The sequence below is a fragment of the Oncorhynchus gorbuscha genome, unplaced genomic scaffold (assembly GCF_021184085.1).
Source record: "Oncorhynchus gorbuscha isolate QuinsamMale2020 ecotype Even-year unplaced genomic scaffold, OgorEven_v1.0 Un_scaffold_2590, whole genome shotgun sequence".
Lineage (NCBI taxonomy): Eukaryota > Metazoa > Chordata > Actinopteri > Salmoniformes > Salmonidae > Oncorhynchus > Oncorhynchus gorbuscha.
The window spans coordinates 32,501-56,480 of NW_025747058.1; the positions used below are offsets into that span (position 1 = coordinate 32,501).

General features: G+C 49.2%; 2 protein-coding genes across 2 annotated transcripts in view; one reads left to right on the forward strand and one right to left on the reverse strand.

Annotated features, from left to right (window-relative positions):
• The window catches only part of parn (poly(A)-specific ribonuclease (deadenylation nuclease)), a gene marked incomplete at its 5' end in the record, with an annotated part of 43,638 nt that extends 31,700 nt beyond the window's left edge, over positions 1 to 11,938 (forward strand). The window contains 3 exon segments of the mRNA XM_046339268.1: positions 5,088 to 5,154; positions 5,272 to 5,432; positions 11,354 to 11,938. Of these exon segments, the coding sequence (XP_046195224.1) occupies positions 5,088 to 5,154; positions 5,272 to 5,432; positions 11,354 to 11,400 (275 nt within the window).
• A 3,811-nt stretch (positions 11,939 to 15,749) lies between these two features.
• On the reverse strand, positions 15,750 to 20,662 carry LOC124026098 (zinc finger protein 585A-like). The gene is made up of 4 exons (XM_046339270.1): positions 20,586 to 20,662; positions 19,481 to 20,422; positions 16,439 to 19,236; positions 15,750 to 16,375 (listed from the first exon to the last, which is right to left on the reverse strand). The coding sequence occupies exons 2-3, from the start codon at positions 20,147 to 20,149 to the stop codon at positions 16,519 to 16,521; spliced, it is 3,387 nt and encodes a 1,128-aa protein (XP_046195226.1). The 5' UTR covers positions 20,150 to 20,422; positions 20,586 to 20,662; the 3' UTR covers positions 15,750 to 16,375; positions 16,439 to 16,518.
• Positions 20,663 to 23,980: the final 3,318 nt, after the last annotated feature.

Consider the following 23,980-nt stretch of genomic DNA (forward strand, 5'->3'; position numbering starts at 1 on the left):
CACTCCCCTGCTAGAAGACAGACAGTAAGGACACACACACACTCCCCTGCTAGAAGACAGACAGTAAGGACACACACACACTCCCCTGCTAGAAGACAGACAGTAAGGACACACATACTCTCCTGCTAGAAGACAGACAGTAAGGACACACATACTCTCCTGCTAGAAGACAGACAGTAAGGACACACATACTCTCCTGCTAGAAGACAGACAGTAAGGACACACATACTCTCCTGCTAGAAGACAGACAGTAAGGACACACATACTCTCCTGCTAGAAGACAGACAGTAAGGACACACATACTCTCCTGCTAGAAGACAGACAGTAAGGACACACATACACTCCTGCTAGAAGACAGACAGTAAGGACACACATACTCTCCTGCTAGAAGACAGACAGTAAGGACACACATACTCTCCTGCTAGAAGACAGACAGTAAGGACACACATACTCTCCTGCTAGAAGACAGACAGTAAGGACACACATACTCTCCTGCTAGAAGACAGACAGTAAGGACACACATACTCTCCTGCTAGAAGACAGACAGTAAGGACACACATACTCTCCTGCTAGAAGACAGACAGTAAGGACACACATACTCTCCTGCTAGAAGACAGACAGTAAGGACACACATACTCTCCTGCTAGAAGACAGACAGTAAGGACACACATACTCTCCTGCTAGAAGACAGACAGTAAGGACACACATACTCTCCTGCTAGAAGACAGACAGTAAGGACACACATACTCTCCTGCTAGAAGACAGACAGTAAGGACACACATACTCTCCTGCTAGAAGACAGACAGTAAGGACACACACACACTCCCCTGCTAGAAGACAGACAGTAAGGACACACACACACTCTCCTGCTAGAAGACAGACAGTAAGGACACACACACACTCCCCTGCTAGAAGACAGACAGTAACTAAGTGTATATATCCACCAGAGTACAAATCAGGAACTAAATGTTTAAATATAAACACTGATAAAGAAACATCTGATCTGATGTGGTCTGTGTCTCTAGGGGTGTGGTCTGTGTCTCTAGGGGTGTGGTCTGTGTCTCTAGGGGTGTGGTCTGTGTCTCTAGGGGTGTGGTCTGTGTCTCTAGGGGTGTGGTCTGTGTCTCTAGGGGTGTGGTCTGTGTCTCTAGGGGTGTGGTCTGTGTCTCTAGGGGTGTGGTCTGTGTCTCTAGGGGTGTGGTCTGTGTCTCTAGGGGTGTGGTCTGTGTCTCTAGGGGTGGTGTGGTCTTTGTCTCTAGGGGTGGTGTGGTCTGTTGTCTCTAGGGGTGTGGTGGTCTGTTGTCTCTAGGGGTGTGGTGGTATGTTGTCTCTAGGGGTGTGGTGGTATGTTGTCTCTAGGGGTGTGGTGGTATGTTGTCTCTAGGGGTGTGGTGGTATGTTGTCTCTAGGGGTGTGGTGGTCTGTTGTCTCTAGGGGTGTGGTGGTCTGTTGTCTCTAGGGGTGTGGTGGTCTGTTGTCTCTAGGGGTGTGGTGGTCTGTTGTCTCTAGGGGTGTGGTGGTCTGTTGTCTCTAGGGGTGTGGTGGTCTGTTGTCTCTAGGGGTGTGGTGGTCTGTGGTGTCTCTAGGGGTGTGGTGGTCTGTGGTGTCTCTAGGGGTGTGGTGGTCTGTGGTGTCTCTAGGGGTGTGGTGGTCTGTGGTGTCTCTAGGGGTGTGTTGGTCTGTGGTGTCTCTAGGGGTGTGGTGGTCTGTGGTGTCTCTAGGGGTGTGGTGGTCTGTGGTGTCTCTAGGGGTGTGTTGGTCTGTGGTGTCTCTAGGGGTGTGTTGGTCTGTGGTGTCTCTAGGGGTGTGTTGGTCTGTGGTGTCTCTAGGGGTGTGTTGGTCTGTGGTGTCTCTAGGGGTGTGTTGGTCTGTGGTGTCTCTAGGGGTGTGTTGGTCTGTGGTGTCTCTAGGGGTGTGTTGGTCTGTCGTGTCTCTAGGGGTGTGGTGGTCTGTCGTGTCTCTAGGGGTGTGGTGGTCTGTCGTGTCTCTAGGGGTGTGGTGGTCTGTCGTGTCTCTAGGGGTGTGGTGGTCTGTCGTGTCTCTAGGGGTGTGGTGGTCTGTCGTGTCTCTAGGGGTGTGGTGGTCTGTCGTGTCTCTAGGGGTGTGGTGGTCTGTCGTGTCTCTAGGGGTGTGGTGGTCTGTCGTGTCTCTAGGGGTGTGGTGGTCTGTCGTGTCTCTAGGGGTGTGGTGGTCTGTCGTGTCTCTAGGGGTGTGGTGGTCTGTCGTGTCTCTAGGGGTGTGGTGGTCTGTCTCTAGGGGTGTGGTGGTCTGTCTCTAGGGGTGTGGTGGTCTGTCTCTAGGGGTGTGGTGGTCTGTCTCTAGGGGTGTGGTGGTCTGTCTCTAGGGGTGTGGTGGTCTGTCTCTAGGGGTGTGGTGGTCTGTCTCTAGGGGTGTGGTGGTCTGTCTCTAGGGGTGTGGTGGTCTGTCTCTAGGGGTGTGGTGGTCTGTCTCTAGGGGTGTGGTGGTCTGTCTCTAGGGGTGTGGTGGTCTGTCTCTAGGGGTGTGGTGGTCTGTCTCTAGGGGTGTGGTGGTCTGTCTCTAGGGGTGTGGTGGTCTGTCTCTAGGGGTGTGGTGGTCTGTCTCTAGGGGTGTGGTGGTCTGTCTCTAGGGGTGTGGTGGTCTGTCTCTAGGGGTGTGGTGGTCTGTCTCTAGGGGTGTGGTGGTCTGTCTCTAGGGGTGTGGTGGTCTGTCTCTAGGGGTGTGGTGGTCTGTCTCTAGGGGTGTGGTGGTCTGTCTCTAGGGGTGTGGTGGTCTGTCTCTAGGGGTGTGGTGGTCTGTCTCTAGGGGTGTGGTGGTCTGTCTCTAGGGGTGTGGTGGTCTGTCTCTAGGGGTGTGGTGGTCTGTCTCTAGGGGTGTGGTGGTCTGTCTCTAGGGGTGTGGTGGTCTGTCTAGGGGTGTGGTGGTCTGTCTCTAGGGGTGTGGTGGTGTCTCTAGGGGTGTGGTGGTCTGTCTAGGGGTGTGGGGGTCTGTCTCTAGGGGTGTGGGGGTCTGTCTCTAGGGGTGTGTTGGTCTGTGGTGTCTCTAGGGGTGTGTTGGTCTGTGGTGTCTCTAGGGGTGTGTTGGTCTGTGGGGTGTGTTGGTCTGTGGTGTCTCTAGGGGTGTGTTGGTCTGTGGTGTCTCTAGGGGTGTGGGGGTCTGTCTCTAGGGGTGTGGGGGTCTGTCTCTAGGGGTGTGGTGGTCTGTGTCTCTAGGGGTGTGGTGGTCTGTCTCTAGGGGTGTGGTGGTCTGTCTCTAGGGGTGTGGTGGTCTGTGTCTCTAGGGGTGTGGTGGTCTGTGTCTCTAGGGGTGTGGTGGTCTGTGTCTCTAGGGGTGTGGTGGTCTGTGTCTCTAGGGGTGTGTTGGTCTGTGGTGTCTCTAGGGGTGTGTTGGTCTGTGGTGTCTCTAGGGGTGTGTTGGTCTGTGGTGTCTCTAGGGGTGTGTTGGTCTGTGGGGTGTGTTGGTCTGTGGTGTCTCTAGGGGTGTGTTGGTCTGTGGTGTCTCTAGGGGTGTGGGGGTCTGTCTCTAGGGGTGTGGGGGTCTGTCTCTAGGGGTGTGGGGGTCTGTGTCTCTAGGGGTGTGGTGGTCTGTGTCTCTAGGGGTGTGGTGGTCTGTGTCTCTAGGGGTGTGGTGGTCTGGTGTCTCTAGGGGTGTGGTGGTCTGGTGTCTCTAGGGGTGTGTTGGTCTGGTGTCTCTAGGGGTGTGTTGGTCTGGTGTCTCTAGGGGTGTGTTGGTCTGTGGTGTCTCTAGGGGTGTGTTGGTCTGTGGTGTCTCTAGGGGTGTGTTGGTCTGTGGTGTCTCTAGGGGTGTGTTGGTCTGTGGTGTCTCTAGGGGTGTGTTGGTCTGTGGTGTCTCTAGGGGTGTGTTGGTCTGTGGTGTCTCTAGGGGTGTGTTGGTCTGTGGTGTCTCTAGGGGTGTGTTGGTCTGTGGTGTGTCTAGGGGTGTGTTGGTCTGTGGTGTCTCTAGGGGTGTGGTGGTCTGTCTCTAGGGGTGTGGTGGTCTGTCTCTAGGGGTGTGTTGGTCTGTGGTGTCTCTAGGGGTGTGTTGGTCTGTGGTGTCTCTAGGGGTGTGGTGGTCTGTGGTGTCTCTAGGGGTGTGGTGGTCTGTGGTGTCTCTAGGGGTGTGGTGGTCTGTCGTGTCTCTAGGGGTGTGGTGGTCTGTCGTGTCTCTAGGGGTGTGGTGGTCTGTCGTGTCTCTAGGGGTGTGGTGGTCTGTCGTGTCTCTAGGGGTGTGGTGGTCTGTCGTGTCTCTAGGGGTGTGGTGGTCTGTCGTGTCTCTAGGGGTGTGGTGGTCTGTCGTGTCTCTAGGGGTGTGGTGGTCTGTCGTGTCTCTAGGGGTGTGGTGGTCTGTCGTGTCTCTAGGGGTGTGGTGGTCTGTCGTGTCTCTAGGGGTGTGGTGGTCTGTCTCTAGGGGTGTGGTGGTCTGTCTCTAGGGGTGTGGTGGTCTGTCTCTAGGGGTGTGGTGGTCTGTCTCTAGGGGTGTGGTGGTCTGTCTCTAGGGGTGTGGTGGTCTGTCTCTAGGGGTGTGGTGGTCTGTGTTGTCTCTAGGGGTGTGGTGGTCTGATCTGTGGTCTGTGTTGTCTCTAGGGGTGTGGTGGTCTGATCTGTGGTCTGTGTCGTCTCTAGGGGTGTGGTGGTCTTTGTCTGTAGGGGTGTGGTGGTCTGATCTGTGGTCTGTGTCTCTAGGGGTGTGGTGGTCTGTGTCTCTAGGGGTGTGGTGGTCTGTGGTGTCTCTAGGGGTGTGTAGGTCTGATCTGTGGTCTGTGTTGTCTCTAGGGGTGTGGTGGTCTGATCTGTGGTCTGTGTTGTCTCTAGGGGTGTGGTGGTCTGTGTTGTCTGTAGGGGTGTGTAGGTTTGATCTGGGGTCTGTGTTGTCTCTAGGGGTGTGGTGGTCTGTGTTGTCTGTAGGGGTGTGTAGGTCTGATCTGGGGTCTGTGTTGTCTCTAGGGGTGTGGTGGTCTGTGTTGTCTGTAGGGGTGTGTAGGTCTGATCTGTGGTCTGTGTCTGTAGGGATGTGTAGATCTGATCTGTGGTCTGTGTTGTCTCTAGGGGTGTGGTGGTCTGTGTCTGTAGGGGTGTGTAGGTCTGATCTGTGGTCTGTGTTGTCTCTAGGGGTGTGTGTACGGACGTATGCAGGAGTAGTGGACAGTAGGACGTCAGAAGGCTGGCTGAAAACTCAGTAAGTAAAGATGTGTCCAGTTGAACACGTGACTCCAGTACTTTCAGTGCTGCCTTAAACTTGGAAAAACTACCTGGGTGTTAGTTTAGCCTGTGATTTGGTTGCTGTTTCCTGTAGGTCTGAGTCTGATTCGTCGAGCATGAGTCCGATCCAGGAAGAGGCGGGGTCGGAGGCGGTAGACGACGCTAGTGATCCGGCGGCGGGCGAATGGCAACAGCAGCCTTCAACCAATCAGAGCAAGAAGAGCCGCAAGGACAACAGGATGAGGAAGAGTGATGGTGAGACGAGTGACGCTTCTGTTCTAACGACCGAACCACTAAAAAGCACCTTAAGGAAATGCAAAGCTACAAACATGTCGTTTAAAAATAAAAAAAAGTCCAGTTTCGTCCCCCTCAGGTCCTCTAGCAGGTTATACCAGAGGCTGGGGTATAGTTACTACAGGCTGCCTCTTGGTCCCCCTCAGGTCCTCTAGCAGGTTATACCAGAGGCTGGGGTTTAGTTACTACAGGCTGCCTCTTGGTCCCCCTCAGGTCCTCTAGCAGGTTATACCAGAGGCTGGGGTATAGTTACTACAGGCTGCCTCTTGGTCCCCCTCAGGTTCTCTAGCAGGTTATACCAGAGGCTGGGGTATAGTTACTACAGGCTGCCTCTTGGTCCCCCTCAGGTTCTCTAGCAGGTTATACCAGAGGCTGGGGTATAGTTACTACAGGCTGCCTCTTGGTCCCCCTCAGGTTCTCTAGCAGGTTATACCAGAGGCTGGGGTATAGTTACTACAGGCTGCCTCTCCATGCCTCTTGGTCCCCCTCAGGTCCTCTAGCAGGTTATACCAGAGGCTGGGGTATAGTTACTACAGGCTGCCTCTTGGTCCCCCTCAGGTTCTCTAGCAGGTTATACCAGAGGCTGGGGTATAGTTACTACAGGCTGCCTCTTGGTCCCCCTCAGGTTCTCTAGCAGGTTATACCAGAGGCTGGGGTATAGTTACTACAGGCTGCCTCTCCATGCCTCTTGGTCCCCCTCAGGTCCTCTAGCAGGTTATACCAGAGGCTGGGGTATAGTTACTACAGGCTGCCTCTTGGTCCCCCTCAGGTTCTCTAGCAGGTTATACCAGAGGCTGGGGTATAGTTACTACAGGCTGCCTCTTGGTCCCCCTCAGGTCCTCTAGCAGGTTATTCCAGAGGCTGGGGTATAGTTACTACAGGCTGCCTCTTGGTCCCCCTCAGGTCCTCTAGCAGGTTATACCAGAGGCTGGGGTATAGTTACTACAGGCTGCCTCTTGGTCCCCCTCAGGTCCTCTAGCAGGTTATACCAGAGGCTGGGGTATAGTTACTACAGGCTGCCTCTTGGTCCCCCTCAGGTCCTCTAGCAGGTTATATCAGAGGCTGGGGTATAGTTACTACAGGCTGCCTCTTGGTCCCCCTCAGGTCCTCTAGCAGGTTATACCAGAGGCTGGGGTATAGTTACTACAGGCTGCCTCTTGGTCCCCCTCAGGTTCTCTAGCAGGTTATACCAGAGGCTGGGGTATAGTTACTACAGGCTGCCTCTCCATGCCTCTTGGTCCCCCTCAGGTCCTCTAGCAGGTTATACCAGAGGCTGGGGTATAGTTACTACAGGCTGCCTCTTGGTCCCCCTCAGGTTCTCTAGCAGGTTATACCAGAGGCTGGGGTATAGTTACTACAGGCTGCCTCTTGGTCCCCCTCAGGTCCTCTAGCAGGTTATACCAGAGGCTGGGGTATAGTTACTACAGGCTGCCTCTTGGTCCCCCTCAGGTCCTCTAGCAGGTTATACCAGAGGCTGGGGTATAGTTACTACAGGCTGCCTCTTGGTCCCCCTCAGGTCCTCTAGCAGGTTATACCAGAGGCTGGGGTATAGTTACTACAGGCTGCCTCTTGGTCCCCCTCAGGTTCTCTAGCAGGTTATACCAGAGGCTGGGGTTTAGTTACTACAGGCTGCCTCTTGGTCCTCTAGCAGGTTATACCAGAGGCTGGGGTATAGTTACTACAGGCTGCCTCTCCATGCCTCTTGGTCCCCCTCAGGTCCTCTAGCAGGTTATACCAGAGGCTGGGGTATAGTTACTACAGGCTGCCTCTTGGTCCCCCTCAGATCCTCTAGCAGGTTATACCAGAGGCTGGGGTATAGTTACTACAGGCTGCCTCTTGGTCCCCCTCAGGTCCTCTAGCAGGTTATACCAGAGGCTGGGGTATAGTTACTACAGGCTGCCTCTTGGTCCCCCTCAGGTTCTCTAGCAGGTTATACCAGAGGCTGGGGTATAGTTACTATAGGCTGCCTCTTGGTCCCCCTCAGGTTCTCTAGCAGGTTATACCAGAGGCTGGGGTATAGTTACTACAGGCTGCCTCTTGGTCCCCCTCAGGTTCTCTAGCAGGTTATACCAGAGGCTGGGGTATAGTTACTATAGGCTGCCTCTTGGTCCCCCTCAGGTTCTCTAGCAGGTTATACCAGAGGCTGGGGTATAGTTACTACAGGCTGCCTCTTGGTCCCCCTCAGGTTCTCTAGCAGGTTATACCAGAGGCTGGGGTATAGTTACTACAGGCTGCCTCTTGGTCCTCTAGCAGGTTATACCAGAGGCTGGGGTATAGTTACTACAGGCTGCCTCTCCATGCCTCTTGGTCCCCCTCAGGTCCTCTAGCAGGTTATACCAGAGGCTGGGGTATAGTTACTACAGGCTGCCTCTCCATGCCTCTTGGTCCCCCTCAGGTTCTCTAGCAGGTTATACCAGAGGCTGGGGTATAGTTACTACAGGCTGCCTCTTGGTCCCCCTCAGGTTCTCTAGCAGGTTATACCAGAGGCTGGGGTATAGTTACTACAGGCTGCCTCTTGGTCCCCCTCAGGTTCTCTAGCAGGTTATACCAGAGGCTGGGGTATAGTTACTACAGGCTGCCTCTTGGTCCCCCTCAGGTTCTCTAGCAGGTTATACCAGAGGCTGGGGTTTAGTTACTATATTCAATAGAAGAATCTGAAAGTGTTTAATTGTTAATCTTGCAGCCAGTGCAGAGACCTTTTAAACCGGTGTATAGTGTGTTCTCCTCAGTACCCACGCTGCAGAGACCTTTTAAACCGGTGTATAGTATATAGTAGTATATGCCATTTAGCAGACGCTTTTATCCAAAGCGACTTACAGTCATGTGTGCATACATTCTACGTATGGGTGGTCCCGGGAATCGAACCCACTACCCTGGCGTTACAAGTGCCATGCTCTACCAACTGAGCTACAGAAGGACCACTATAGTGTGTTCTCCTCAGTACCCACGCTGCGGAGACCTTTTAAACCGGTGTATAGTGTGTTCTCCTCAGTACCCACGCTGCGGAGACCTTTTAAACCGGTGTATAGTGTGTTCTCCTCAGTACCCACGCTGCAGAGACCTTTTAAACCGGTGTATAGTGTGTCCTCCTCAGTACCCACGCTGCAGAGACCTTTTAAACCGGTGTATAGTGTGTTCTCAGTACCCACGCTGCGGAGACCTTTTAAACCGGTGTATAGTGTGTCCTCCTCAGTACCCACGCTGCAGAGACCTTCTAAACCGGTGTAAAGTGTGTTCTCCTCAGTACCCACGCTGCAGAGACCTTTTAAACTGGTGTATAGTGTGTTCTCAGTACCCACGCTGCAGAGACCTTTTAAACCGGTGTATAGTGTGTTCTCAGTACCCACGCTGCGGAGACCTTTTAAACCGGTGTATAGTGTGTCCTCAGTACCCACGCTGCGGAGACCTTTTAAACCGGTGTAAAGTGTGTTCTCCTCAGTACCCACGCTGCAGAGACCTTTTAAACCGGTGTATAGTGTGTCCTCCTCAGTACCCACGCTGCGGAGACCTTTTAAACCGGTGTACAGTGTGTCCTCCTCAGTACCCACGCTGCGGAGACCTTTTAAACCGGTGTATAGTGTGTTCTCCTCAGTACCCACGCTGCGGAGACCTTTTAAACCGGTGTAAAGTGTGTTCTCCTCAGTATCCACGCTGCAGAGACCTTTTAAACCGGTGTATAGTGTGTTCTCAGTACCCACGCTGCAGAGACCTTTTAAACCGGTGTAAAGTGTGTTCTCCTCAGTACCCACGCTGCGGAGACCTTTTAAACTGGTGTATAGTGTGTTCTCCTCAGTACCCACGCTGCGGAGACCTTTTAAACCGGTGTAAAGTGTGTTCTCAGTACCCACGCTGCAGAGACCTTTTAAACCGGTGTAAAGTGTGTTCTCCTCAGTACCCACGCTGCGGAGACCTTTTAAACCGGTGTAAAGTGTGTTCTCCTCAGTACCCACGCTGCAGAGACCTTTTAAACCGGTGTAAAGTGTGTTCTCCTCAGTACCCACGCTGCAGAGACCTTTTAAACCGGTGTATAGTGTGTTCTCCTCAGTACCCACGCTGCGGAGACCTTTTAAACCGGTGTAAAGTGTGTTCTCAGTACCCACGCTGCAGAGACCTTTTAAACCGGTGTATAGTGTGTTCTCCTCAGTACCCACGCTGCAGAGACCTTTTAAACCGGTGTATAGTGTGTCCTCCTCAGTACCCACGCTGCGGAGACCTTTTAAACCGGTGTAAAGTGTGTTCTCCTCAGTACCCACGCTGCAGAGACCTTTTAAACCGGTGTATAGTGTGTTCTCCTCAGTACCCACGCTGCGGAGACCTTTTAAACCGGTGTACAGTGTGTCCTCCTCAGTACCCACGCTGCGGAGACCTTTTAAACCGGTGTATAGTGTGTTCTCCTCAGTACCCACGCTGCGGAGACCTTTTAAACCGGTGTAAAGTGTGTTCTCCTCAGTATCCACGCTGCAGAGACCTTTTAAACCGGTGTATAGTGTGTTCTCAGTACCCACGCTGCAGAGACCTTTTAAACCGGTGTAAAGTGTGTTCTCCTCAGTACCCACGCTGCGGAGACCTTTTAAACTGGTGTATAGTGTGTTCTCCTCAGTACCCACGCTGCGGAGACCTTTTAAACCGGTGTAAAGTGTGTTCTCCTCAGTATCCACGCTGCAGAGACCTTTTAAACCGGTGTATAGTGTGTTCTCAGTACCCACGCTGCAGAGACCTTTTAAACCGGTGTAAAGTGTGTTCTCCTCAGTACCCACGCTGCGGAGACCTTTTAAACCGGTGTATAGTGTGTCCTCAGTACCCACGCTGCAGAGACCTTTTAAACCGGTGTAAAGTGTGTTCTCCTCAGTACCCACGCTGCGGAGACCTTTTAAACCGGTGTAAAGTGTGTTCTCCTCAGTACCCACGCTGCAGAGACCTTTTAAACCGGTGTATAGTGTGTTCTCAGTACCCACGCTGCAGAGACCTTTTAAACCGGTGTATAGTGTGTCCTCCTCAGTACCCACGCTGCGGAGACCTTTTAAACCGGTGTAAAGTGTGTTCTCCTCAGTACCCACGCTGCGGAGACCTTTTAAACCGGTGTAAAGTGTGTTCTCCTCAGTACCCACGCTGCGGAGACCTTTTAAACCGGTGTAAAGTGTGTTCTGCGGAGACCTTTTAAACCGGTGTAAAGTGTGTCCTCCTCAGCACCCAAGGCTGCAGCGTTCTGTATATATGGTTTTGCAGTTAACCGATGTCTTTCTTGGGTCGACCAGACAGCAGAGCATTACAGGAGTCAAGCCTGCTGGTACATGAAAGGATGCGTCTCTTATATCAAGGTTCCTTTATTGCTGGTGAATTTAAAATGTGTGGCTAGATTCTCTCTTGTCTTCGGCTCCAGTAATAAGAACTTCGGTCGTGATTTATCTGGAGGAAGTCGAACCGTCTAAAGTATTTAAAAATCACTAAATAGTCCAATTTATCTGTGGAGGGAACATCCTCTGGTGCCAGACCCTGATAAGTTGGAGCCTAACAGCTAAGCTTGGCTGTGCGTTTGCTCTCCGCTTCTCTCTATTGGAACAGTGGTCCGCAGCATCATCACCAGGACAACGAAACACCAGTGGTGTTCCTCAGGTTGACTGACTGGGACCTGTCTCTCTCTCTCTCTCTCTCTCTCTCTGTCTCTCTCTCTCTCTGTCTCTCTCTCTCTCTGTCTCTCTCTCTCTCTCTCTCTCTCTCTCTCTCTCTCTCTCTCTCTCTCTCTCTCTCTCTCTGTCTCTCTCTGTCTCTCTCTCTGTCTCTCTCTCTGTCTCTCTCTCTGTCTCTCTCTCTGTCTCTCTCTCTGTCTCTCTCTCTGTCTCTCTCTCTGTCTCTCTCTGTGTCTCGTCTTTCCCTCCCTCTAGGTGCAGAGACGACGTCTTCTCTGTTCGACGTACCTCAGGTCTGGTAGCGATGGAACCCGAGCTCCTGGCTCCTTACCACCTGGGTTCCTACTTCCTACCCCTGGCCACTTGACTCCTACCCCCTAGGACCGGGTTTGGAACGAGGCCTGAAGTTTCAACCAGCTGCACTTATCTGACTGGCTGAGAGAAACGAAGCCATAAATCATGATAGGAGTCCTCAGCATGTGGTATAGCAGGATATTCACCCTAATCCGTATATAGTACACTACTTTTAACTACGGCCAATAGAGCTCTGGTTCAAACTAGTGCACTATGGATTGTTGTGTCCCAAATATTTTTTTCACTGCTTTTTTTGTTGTTGCTCGCACTGTTTTTCATTTCTGATTGATTGATAAATCCCCTGTATCGTGATGGATTAGGTAGTTACCACTCTGCATGTTGTGGCGCTACTGGCAGCTGTTCAGTACAGAGAGAGAGAGAGAGAGAGAGAACTCACACCCAGGCTCTACTCTCCTAACCCACCAGGCTCTGAAATGGCAGCTTGATCTCTGTTCCACTACTCTTAACCAGGGTCTATAGCGCTCTGGTCAAAACTAGTGCTCTATATAGGGGAATGGATGCCATTTGGTTCAGTCTGATCTCTGTTCCACTACTCTTAACCAGGGTCTATAGCGCTCTGGTCAAAACTAGTGCTCTATATAGGGGAATGGGGGCCATTTGGTTCAGTCTGATCTCTGTTCCACTACTCTTAACCAGGGTCTATAGCGCTCTGGTCAAAACTAGTGCTCTATATAGGGGAATGGGGGCCATTTGGTTCAGTCTGATCTCTGTTCCACTACTCTTAACCAGGGTCTATAGCGCTCTGGTCAAAACTAGTGCTCTATATAGGGGAATGGGGGCCATTTGGTTCACAGCCTGGGTCTGTGTTCCATGAGGATCAACGTTATTCATCTAGAAATACACTATCTAGATTTGATGCACTTCTTTGTTCTATAGAAGAGGGAATTGTGTCATGGTGTGGTGTGTGTTTTCTACGTTGTATCATCCTGAACACCAGGCCAGGCTCGTTGTTCCACGACCTCCTAGTTACTGTCACCGAGTCTGAAATCTTTCCCCTCACTGTGTCTGTTACCGGTGCCAAACCGGTTTAGTTTTAACCGTAAAAAAATGTTGCCTCCGTGTCCCGTTCATCGTGAACCATCATTAAGTGTCTCTTAAACCCCCCCCCAATGCCACTTGACTGATTCTAGTGTAACACTGTCCTGGTGCTGTAGTAGGATTTTAAATGTAGTTTAATTAACTTCCTTTTTTAAAATATGTATAAAGTTAAAGCCCCTCCCCTCGAATTTTATAGATCCTGCTGGAACCTTCTCTAATAGTGTGTTCTAAATGGCTCCCTGTGCAGTGTACTAGGAAATAGGGCCCTGTGTAGTGCAGTGTACTAGGGAGTAGGGCCCTGTGTAGTGCAGTGTACTAGGGAGTAGGGCCCTGTGTAGTGCAGTGTACTAGGGAGTAGGGCCCTGTGTAGTGCAGTGTACTAGGGAGTAGGAAGCCATTTTGTGAAACAACGAGGTGTTTTTTTGGCGTGGTTGGTCTTTTCCCTACAACAGACAGTCTAGTGGCATTATTACTTTTGTATGGACAACTTTTTTGTTGTGGCGTTTAAATGTCTTTATTTTTGCGGTCTTTACTTTCCCCTCGTTGTAACGTCCTCCCCTTGCAACTGTGTCAAATATTGTATCAATGCAAAACGTGTTAAAGAATACGCTGTTTTTGTATGTAAAATGTCGAAACAAATATTTCCTTATGAACAGGAACAATTAAAGAACGTTTTCTTAGTAATCCAGTGTTTTTCCTTTTTCATCCATTTAGTAGTGTTCTATATCCACGGCAACGTTACAGTACTAAATAGATCCGACACCGATATGTAACGTTGCCATGGATACAGAACAGTACTAAATAGATCCGACGGCGACGGCTGAGATGTAACGTTGCCATGGATACAGAACAGTACTAAATAGATGCGACGGCTGAGATGTAACGTTGCCATGGATACAGAACAGTACTAAATAGATGCGACGGCGACGGCTGTGATGTAACCTTGCCGTGGATACAGAACAGTACTAAATAGATCCGACGGCGACGGTTGAGATGTAACGTTGCCGTGGATATAGAACATCTCACCTTGTCGGTGTAGGATCTATTTAGTACTGTTCTATATCCATGGCAACGTTACATCTCAGCTTGTCGGTGTAGGCGTTTTCTTATTGTTCAGTTTTTGTGTATTTTTTTTTTCCAACAAACATGTATGGACAGATCCACATCACCTACGTCTTGACAATTATAATCAAACCTTAAGGTATCATGTGTTTTTATTATAAATGGGCTTCAATTTCTAGAAGTGGAAGATGTTTTTTCTACATGTCTTGTCAGTTTGCCTGTGCAGTGCCAAGCCTGGTCATGGATGTGATGGCGCAGACCTGATCACAATTTAAATGTTTCTTATGTCGCTGCCAATGAAGGCGCCCAACTGCCTGGCACTTCAGGCTAGAACACCAGGAGCAATTATATTTGGACAGTGTTAGTCTGAATGACATGTATATAATTATCGAACTGCACCTCCAATCAAATGTATTTATATAGCCCTTTGTACATCAGCTGATATCTAAAAGTGTTGTACAGAAACCCAGCCGAAAACAGCAAGCAATGCAGGTGTAGAAGCACGGTGGCTAGGAAAAACTCTCTAGAAAGGCCGAAACCTAGAGAGGAGCCAGGCTATGTGGGGTGGCCAGTTAATAATATGAATAATTTTAAATGTAGAATTATTTTATTAATTATTATTAATAATAAATAGTAATCACAGGCAGAACGGTTGAAACTGGAGCAGCAGCACGGCCAGGTGGACTGTGGACAGCGAGGAATCATCATGCCAGGTCGTCCTGATGTCCATATTACAGCAGAGCCAGAGATGATCAAAACTCTCCACTGACTAGACAGTCAAATAACTGAAGACAAAAACTACAACATCAGAATTCAGTTCAAACACGTTTACTGTCACGGTTTCCATGATGTTTTTCCATAAGACTCTAAAAACAGCCTTTTTGAAACACACAACATTCCTCAATATCATCTGCCAAAGTATATACACTTAGGCCTAGATTCAATGAGATCATCAACCGACATAGCGGATGTTTTGGTGGCGTCTGAGGGGGAACTGTTGGAGCCGTCGACATAAAGAATACACTCGGATTTAAAAATGATTCAACTGGCTGTAGATGACATCACATTTCAGTGTTCTGTTGCCATGTCTCAGTGTTCCAACGTCTAAACAAGGTGCTGCGTGGGATTTCTGTGACTGTGCAAAACCGATTGCAATGTCCGCTTTAGTTCTGTTTTAGGTATAATGCCAGGAGCCACTTATGGATTTGACAGCTCTTACACAGTTCTACCTCTGACACCAAAGAAAAGAACAGCCAATCAATAAATGAATCAGTTCTACCTCTGACACCAAAGAAAAGAACAGCCAATCAATAAATGAATCAGTTCTACCTCTGACACCAAAGAAAAGAACAGCCAATCAATAAATGAATCAGTTCTACCTCTGACACCAAAGAAAAGAACAGCCAATCAATAAATGAATCAGTTCTACCTCTGACACCAAAGAAAAGAACAGCCAATCAATAAATGAATCAGTTCAACCTCTGACACCACTAAAGTGGATCTGATCGAAACGGAGCCCTAAAAATGTAAAACAAAAACACGATTTGCTATACACAACTGTGAAACATGTCAATATACTTTAAGTTCATTGAGTCTCTTAGGTATGTGTGTGGTGGAGGGGCACTTGTTTCTTGTGCAAATGTTATCTTCGAGGACAAAGAACAGTCAATCAATAAATGAATCCAATGGTTGTCAATGGTAGCTGTGTAGAATGCTATGGGCAGCTTTCTGTTGCCATGTCTATGAATTTGAGGTTGTTTACCCCACCCCCCCCCCATTCCCATCCCTCAGCGTTCTGTTGCCATGTCTATGAATTTGAGGTTGTTTACCCCCCCCCCCCCATTCCCATCCCTCAGCGTTCTGTTGCCATGTCTATGAATTCGAGGTTGTTGACCCCCCCATTCCCATCCCTCAGCTTTCTGTTGCCAAGTCTATGAATTTGAGGTTGTTTACCCCTCCCCCCCCCCATTCCCATCCCTCAGCTTTCTGTTGCCATGTCTATGAATTTGAGGTTGTTTACCCCCCCATTCCCATCCCTCAGCGTTCTGTTGCCATGTCTATGAATTTGAGGTTGTCCCCCCCCCCCATTCCCATCCCTCAGCGTTCTGTTGCCATGTCTATGAATTTGAGGTTGTTGTCCCCCCATTCCCATCCCTCAGCTTTCTGTTGCCATGTCTATGAATTCGAGGTTGTTGTCCCCCCCATTCCCATCCCTCAGCTTGTTTATACCGAAGATGGTGTTGATCTCATCATCTTGGTGTTTTCAACCAAATTATCTTTGGTTGAAAGAATGATCTTCTCATGCTCTTGGTGCAATTACTCTTTAAAAAAAATATATATATTATGTTATATAATTGAGAAAAGTCTCAATACAACAAAACAAAATTGCTTTAATTAAAGCAGAATTCGCATATTGAAGGTTGACATAGTGTGAAGGGGAAAAGCCTGAAGAACTGTTTGCCAAAACAAGACACAATCCTATCTGCCCTGTTTAAACGAGGTCCTGGGCTCATCTGACTGGGGGTCAATACTGAAGCCCTGTCTGAGTCTTTATAAAGAGATCTGAGTCTCTCCTGTCTTGGTCTGAGTCTTTAAAAAGAGATCTGAGTCTCTTCTGTCTTGGTCGGAGTCTTTATAAAGAGGTCCTGTCTTGGTCTGAGTCTTTTATAAAGAGGTCCTGTCTTGGTCTGAGTCTTTATAAAGAGGTCCTGTCTTGGTCTGAGTCTTTTATAAAGAGGTCCTGTCTTGGTCTGAGTCTTTATAAAGAGGTCCTGTCTTGGTCTGAGTCTTTATAAAGAGGTCCTGTCTTGGTCTGAGTCTTTATAAAGAGGTCCTGTCTTGGTCTGAGTCTTTTATAAAGAGGTCCTGTCTTGGTCTGAGTCTTCATAAAGAGGTCCAGTCTTGGTCTGAGTCTTTATAAAGAGGTCCTGTCTTGGTCTGAGTCTTTATAAAGAGGTCCAGTCTTGGTCTTGGTCAGAGTCTGAGTCAGTATTAGAGTGTTGCGGGTCTTGACTCCATCGCTGCAGTATACCGGACCAATAGGGGGCGCTGTCTCTCCTGTGTGTCTTCTGGTGTTTCGTAAGAGCTCTTTTCTCTGAGAAACACTTGCCACAGTCAGGGCATTGGTACGGCTTTGCTCGAGGGCTCCCGTCTTGACTCAATCTCAGTTTTTTACCAGGCAAAGAGAAAGCAGAGTTGTGTGCCCCTGACCCGTGTGTGTTGCTGTGTGTCTCTGTTCCGTGTGTGTTGCTGTGTGCCCCTGACCCGTGTGTGTTGCGCTGGTGTTTCTTCATGGCTTTCTTTTCAGTGAAACGCTTCCCGCAGTCGGGGCACTGGTACGGTTTCTCTCCGGTGTGCGTTAGTATGTGTGTTTTCAGCGTATTTGACTGAGAGAAACTCTTGTCGCAGTAAGTGCAGTGGTACGGTTTCTCACCTGAGTGTATTAGGCGGTGCCGTATTAAAGATGCACCATGCGAAAACTTCATGTCGCAGACGGAGCACTGGAAAGGTTTATCTCCCGTGTGCACCGTTTGGTGACGTTTCATGTATGACTTCTCAGTGAAGCATTTGTCGCAATGGGAGCATTGGTAAGGCTTCTCTCCTGTGTGCTTTCGCTCGTGGATTACCAATCTATGCTTTGAATTGAATTCCTGGCCGCAAGTAAGGCACAAGAACGGATTCTTCTCTCTTACTTCCTTGTTCGTTTTTTGATGCTTGGTTCTCTGATGATTTGACAAGGCCTGAACCACCCTGAAGGTCTTCCCGCAGTCGGGACAGAGGTGCTGTTTCTCCTCGTGGGTCACCACATGTTTCTTCAGCGCTCCAGATTCCATGAAACCTTTTCCACAGACAGAGCAGACGTGCGGCTTCGCTACTTGCTCTCCGTGCTGCGTTTTCTGATGTCTTCTCAAAGCTGAGTGGAAGCCGAAGCTCTTGCCGCAGTCGGCGCAGAGGTGAGGTTTCTCTCCAGTGTGGGTCCGCAGGTGAGTCTCTAACCCTGCCTTAGAAGCCAGCCTCTTCCCACATTGAGGGCATGGCTCAGAGACCTGTGTCTTGCCTACCTTCTCTCCTTTATGTCTTCTAACATGTGTTCTAAGATTCGAAGAGTCGTTAAATTGCTTCCCGCAAAGGGGGCAAATGAAGGGTTTCTCCCCAGTGTGCATACGAAGGTGCCTTTGATAACTACTTGAGTGAGAGAAGCGTTTGTGGCATTGGGAGCAGCGAAATGGTTTCTCCCCGGTATGCGTTCTCTGGTGGCTTGTCAGCCTTTCCTTTGTTGGGAAATGGCGTTTGCATTCAGGGCATTGGAATTGGTCTCTGTTTAAACGATGCAATTTGGAATGATTCGTTAAGGTAAATAAGGATGCAAAAGTCTTTCCACAATCAGAACAGAGGTGAGGTTTCTCTTCCGAATGGATGGCTTGATGTTTTATTAAGTATCCAGAATCTCTAAAGCCTTTCCCACAGACAGAGCACATGTGGGGCTTCGCACTACCTGCTGCGTGAAGTGCCTGATGTCTTTTCAGAGACGACTGAAAAGAGAAACTCTTCCCACAGTCAGCACAGAGGTGAGGTTTCTCTCCAGTGTGGGTTCTTTGATGGGACCTCAAGGCTCCTGGTTGATTAAAGACTTTCCCACAGACTGAACATTCGTGCCGTTTCACTCCTCCGTGCTCTGAATGACTAAGTTTCTGATGTTTGGTCAAGGAGGGACGGAAAGCAAAGCTCTTCCCGCAGTCGGGACAGATGTGAGATTTCTCTACAGTGTGGGTCTTCAGGTGAATCTTTAGTCTTGTCTTGGTTGACAACTTCTTCCCACAGTGAGAACATGGATGAAGGGCTGACTTCTTTACGGTCTCCTGTTCTGAAGAACCAACATTGTTTTTGGAAGGTTTCTCTTTGGAATGTTCTCCGGAGTGAGTTCTTTTCATGTGTTTCTTCAAGTTTCCTGGATCATTAAAAGGCTTGCCACAACGAGGGCAAATGTATGGTTTCTCCCCAGTATGAGTTCTCAGATGCCTCTTAAGACTAGACAATTCCTTGAATCCCTTCCCGCAGTCAGAGCACTGGTGAGGTTTCTCTCCTGTGTGGGTTACCAGGTGCTCCTCCAAAGCCTTCTTTGTGGGAAACTTCCCCCCACATTGAGGACACGGTTCACGGTAGAGCCTCTCCACACCCAACTTCTCTCCTGGGTGAGCTCTCCTGATGTGTTTCTTCAAGTTTCCTGGATCATTGAAACCTTTCTTACAACGAGGGCAAACGTACGGTTTCTCTCCAGTGTGAGTTAGCAGATGTCTCCTAAGACTGGAATGTGTACTGAATGTCTTTCCGCATTCAGAGCATGTGGTTTCAGAAACATGACATTTCTCTCCAGTGTGAGTTTTCAGATGTCTGGTAAGGCTGGAAAATGTACTGAATACTTTTCCACATTCAGCGCATATATTCTTCTGTTTCTCTCCAGTGTGAGTTAGCAGATGTCGCTCCAGAATGTCTTTTGTGGCAAAACTCTTCCCACACTGAGCACAGGAGTGGGTTTTCTTGGAGGTTTTCTGCCCCGGTGTTTTCCTGCAGTCCATCAGCTGCACAGACACCCTCTTCAGACCCCAAATTAAGGCGGTACCGGGAGAGGCACGACACAGGGTCTTCGGTGGGCCACGCTTGTCCTAGAAATCAGAAAAAAAGAGACTTAATTAATCAGGATGGGAAACCCTCTCCTGCCTGTCAATGAACTTTGAAGTCTTTCAATTCCTTGATTACTCAACCTCATCCTTCTCAATAAAGGAGAAAGTCTAAGAGGAAGAACATCCAATATTCTCCCAAAGCCTTGCGTAAGTTGTTGAGGAATCAATGAAAGCATTGAGAAACAAACTAAATACTCACTTTCTGACTGGGAAAATAAATATTCACCTTCTGCTCTGGTGTATGCTTCTCTGGAGATAACTCCACCTCCAGCCCTTCCCTGACCTCCCTGTCCAATTCTTCATCGCAGTCTGCAGCATCACAATCACCGGACTGGCTGGGACTCGTGGACTCTGCCTCCAGCCCATTGCTAGGCAACCAATCCGTGTCCCCTGCGTCACAGTCTGCAGCGTCATTATCATCATCCGATTGGCTGGGACTCATGGGTTCCACCTCCAACCTGTTGCTAGGTAACCCAGCCCCTCCCTCTCCGTTCCATTCTTCATCGCAGTCTACAGGATCATCTTCATCCGATTGGCTGGGACTCACGGGTTCCACCTCCAACCTGTTGCTAGGTAACCCAGCCCCTCCCTCTCCGTTCCATTCTTCATCTGATTGGCTGGGACTCACGGGTTCACCACTAGCATCCTCCAGTATCCTTCTGATGTCCTCTTTCAGTTGGACTAACCAAGACGTTCCCTGCTCCTCTGATTTCATTGAATCCGTATTGTCCCACATTTCCTCCATGATTTTACGCCGCAACGAGCGGTGATCCATTCCTTTAACTTCGGATGCATCTTGGCCATAACGTTCACAAAGGGAGCGTAAATTGTCCTCAGTTAAATTCCATAAACTCTTTTCGATTTCATCCATCAATGTTCCCTTCTTTTGACTCATATTGTCTGTCGAGTTAGAATGTTTCTTGGTTAAAAAAAAACAGCAATAATAAATAAACCTGGGTATTGTATGGAGCCGTCACAAGTTTGATGTGTCTCTCCTCCCGCTGGGCACAGACGTCAATTCAAGGTCTATTCCATGTTGGTTCAAAGTAATTGAATTAAAATGATGTGAAAACAATGCCGATTCAAATCAGTGTGTGCCAAGAGGGCTGTGTTTATTCACAAGTCTTCTAGAACTGGAGTCTCATAACACCAGATCTTGTATGGTCACCTGTGTACAAAGGAGGATATGGAGTGAAACAACTGTTTGTACCATTCAATATCTACATGTATATTTCGATTCTACTTTTGTCAAGTGTGTCAAATATGTACCTTTTTTATAATGAATTTGTATCTTTAGTTAATAGAACAATATCAATGAGACATTTATTTACCGATTTAATGAAATTTCAATGTTCCCATGAGGGATTTTATTTTGAAGGATCCAACCCGGAAGCATTATTCCGCTAGCTAACAGGCTAAGAAAATAGGAACATCAAGTACAACAGTAACTAATTGATTATGCACAGCTACAATCGATCTGCATGTAGCTACCAGTCAGCAGAAAACAATACTTGTATTATTATATTGTATTATTATATCGACTCAATTTGAGCACAGCTTCAAATAAGTTAGCAGGAGCAATTAGCTAGCTAGCTACCAAGCTAAACAGAGCAGGTAGCTAGCCAACCTAACGGTTATGCAAACCTACCAACTAATTACAACGTTTAGACGACCTTTATGACTGTTGGTAGATACCTAATACTCAACTTACCAGCTCGATTTAAGACAAAATATTTCCCTGTATTTAGCAGTGTACTATTAGCTAGCTTTTCAAACGCGACCTGTTCACGTTCGAGGAGAAAAGAAACAAAGGGGCGGGGACAACAGAAAGTACGGAGGCTGAGAAAGGACATGACATGAGAGCAGTGGTTCTCAACCAGGGGTACTAGGACCACTCCTGCGTTGTCTTGGCTGTGTGTTCAGGGTCGTTGTCCTGTTGGAATGTGAACCTTCGCCCCAGTCTGAGCTCATGAGTGCTCAGTAGCAGGTTTTCATCAAGGATCTCCCTGTACTTTGCCTCGATCCTGACTAGTCTACCAGTCCCTGCCGCTGAAAAACTTGCCTACAGCATGATGCTGCCACCCTCATGCTTCACCGTAGGGATTGTGCCAGGTTTCCTCCTGGCGTAATACTTGGCATTTAAGCCAAAGAGTTCATTCTTGGTTTCATCAGACAAGAGAATCTCGTTGCCTTTTGTCTGTCATGTGTCTTTTTACTGAGGAGCTGCTTCTGTCTGGCCACTCCACCATAAAGGCCTGCTTTAGCAGAGTGCTGCAGAGATGGTTGTCCTTCTGAAAGTTTCTCCCATCTTCCACAGAAGAACTCTGGAGCTCTGTCAGAGTGACCATCAGGTTCTTGGTCACCTCCCTGACCAACGACCATCTCCCCTAATTGCTCAGTTTGGCTGGACGGCCAGCTTTAGGAAGAGTCTTGGTGGTTCCAAACTTCTTCCATTTAAGAATGATGGAGGCCACTGTGTTGTTGGGGACCTTCAGTGCTGCAGACATTTTATGGTTCCCTTCCCCAATCCACCTTGTGACCACAGGTGGACAACAATCAAGTTGTAGATACATCTCAAGGATGAGCAATGGAAACAGGATGCACCTGAGCTCAATTTAGAGTCTCAGCAAAGGGTCTTAATACGTATGTAAATACTGTATTTCTGTTTTTGCTTTGTCAATATGGGGTATTGTGTGTAGATTGATAAGGAAAACAATTAATTTAATCAATTTTATAATATGGCTGTAAATGTAACAAAATGTGGAGAAAGGGGAGGGGGATGGGAGGGGGAAGGGGACGGGAGGGGAGGGGATACACACGGCAGTGACGGTGACCAAATAAAACCATTTTCATGAAGTCGGTATGTGATGGTGAGGTATTTCAGATCAGGAGAACAGAGGCACTTCAGTTGCTGTACATTACCACAATCACACCATGTAACAACAACTCCTTTACTTAACTAGGCAAGTCAGTTAAGAACAAACTTTTATATTCAATAAAGGCCTAGGAACAGTGGGTTAGCTGCCTGTTCAGGGGCAGGACGACAGATTTGCACCTTGTCAACTCGGGGATTTGAACTTGCAACCTTTAAGGTACTAGTCCAAAGCTCTAACCACTAGGCTACCCTGCCGCCCCTACACTCTAACCACTAGGCTACCCTGCCACCCCTACACTCTAACCACTAGGCTACCTGCGGTCCCTACACTCTAACCACTAGGCTACCTGCGGTCCCTACACTCTAACCACTAGGCTACCTGCCTCCTCTACACTCTAACCACTAGGCTACCCTGCCTCCTCTACAGACTAACCACTAGGCTACCCTGCCTCCTCTACACTCTAACCACTAGGCTACCCTGCCTCCTCTACACTCTAACCACTAGGCTACCCTGCCTCCTCTACACTCTAACCACTAGGCTACCCTGCCTCATATACACTCTAACCACTAGGCTACCCTGCCTCATATACACTCTAACCACTAGGCTACCCTGCCTCCTCTACACTCTAACCACTAGGCTACCTGCCTCCTCTACACTCTAACCACTAGGCTACCTGCCTCCTCTACACTCTAACCACTAGGCTACCCTGCCTCCTCTACACTCTAACCACTAGGCTACCTGCCTCCTCTACACTCTAACCACTAGGCTACCCTGCCTCCTCTACACTCTAACCACTAGGCTACCCTGCCTCCTCTACACTCTAACCACTAGGCTACCCTGCCTCCTCTACACTCTAACCACTAGGCTACCCTGCCTCCTCTACACTCTAACCACTAGGCTACCCTGCCTCCTCTACACTCTAACCACTAGGCTACCCTGCCTCCTCTACACTCTAACCACTAGGCTACCCTGCCTCCTCTACACTCTAACCACTAGGCTACCTGCCTCCTCTACACTCTAACCACTAGGCTACCCTGCCTCCTCTACACTCTAACCACTAGGCTACCCTGCCTCCTCTACACTCTAACCACTAGGCTACCCTGCCTCCTCTACACTCTAACCACTAGGCTACCCTGCCTCCTCTACACTCTAACCACTAGGCTACCTGCCTCCTCTACACTCTAACCACTAGGCTACCCTGCCGCCTCTACACTCTAACCACTAGGCTACCCTGCCTCCTCTACACTCTAACCACTAGGCTACCCTGCCTCCTCTACACTCTAACCACTAGGCTACCCTGCCTCCTCTACACTCTAACCACTAGGCTACCTGCCCCCTCTACACTCTAACCACTAGGCTACCCTGCCCCCCTACACTCTAACCACTAGGCTACCTGCCCCCTACACTCTAACCACTAGGCTACCCTGCCTCCTCTACACTCTAACCACTAGGCTACCTGCCCCCTACACTCTAACCACTAGGCTACCTGCCCCCTACACTCTAACCACTAGGCTACCTGCCCCCTACACTCTAACCACTAGGCTACCCTGCCTCCTCTACACTCTAACCACTAGGCTACCTGCGGTCCCTACACTCTAACCACTAGGCTACCCTGCCTCCTCTACACTCTAACCACTAGGCTACCCTGCCTCCTCTACACTCTAACCACTAGGCTACCCTGCCTCCTCTACACTCTAACCACTAGGCTACCTGCCTCCTCTACACTCTAACCACTAGGCTACCTGCGGTCCCTACACTCTAACCACTAGGCTACCTGCGGTCCCTACACTCTAACCACTAGGCTACCTGCGGTCCCTACACTCTAACCACTAGGCTACCTGCCTCCTCTA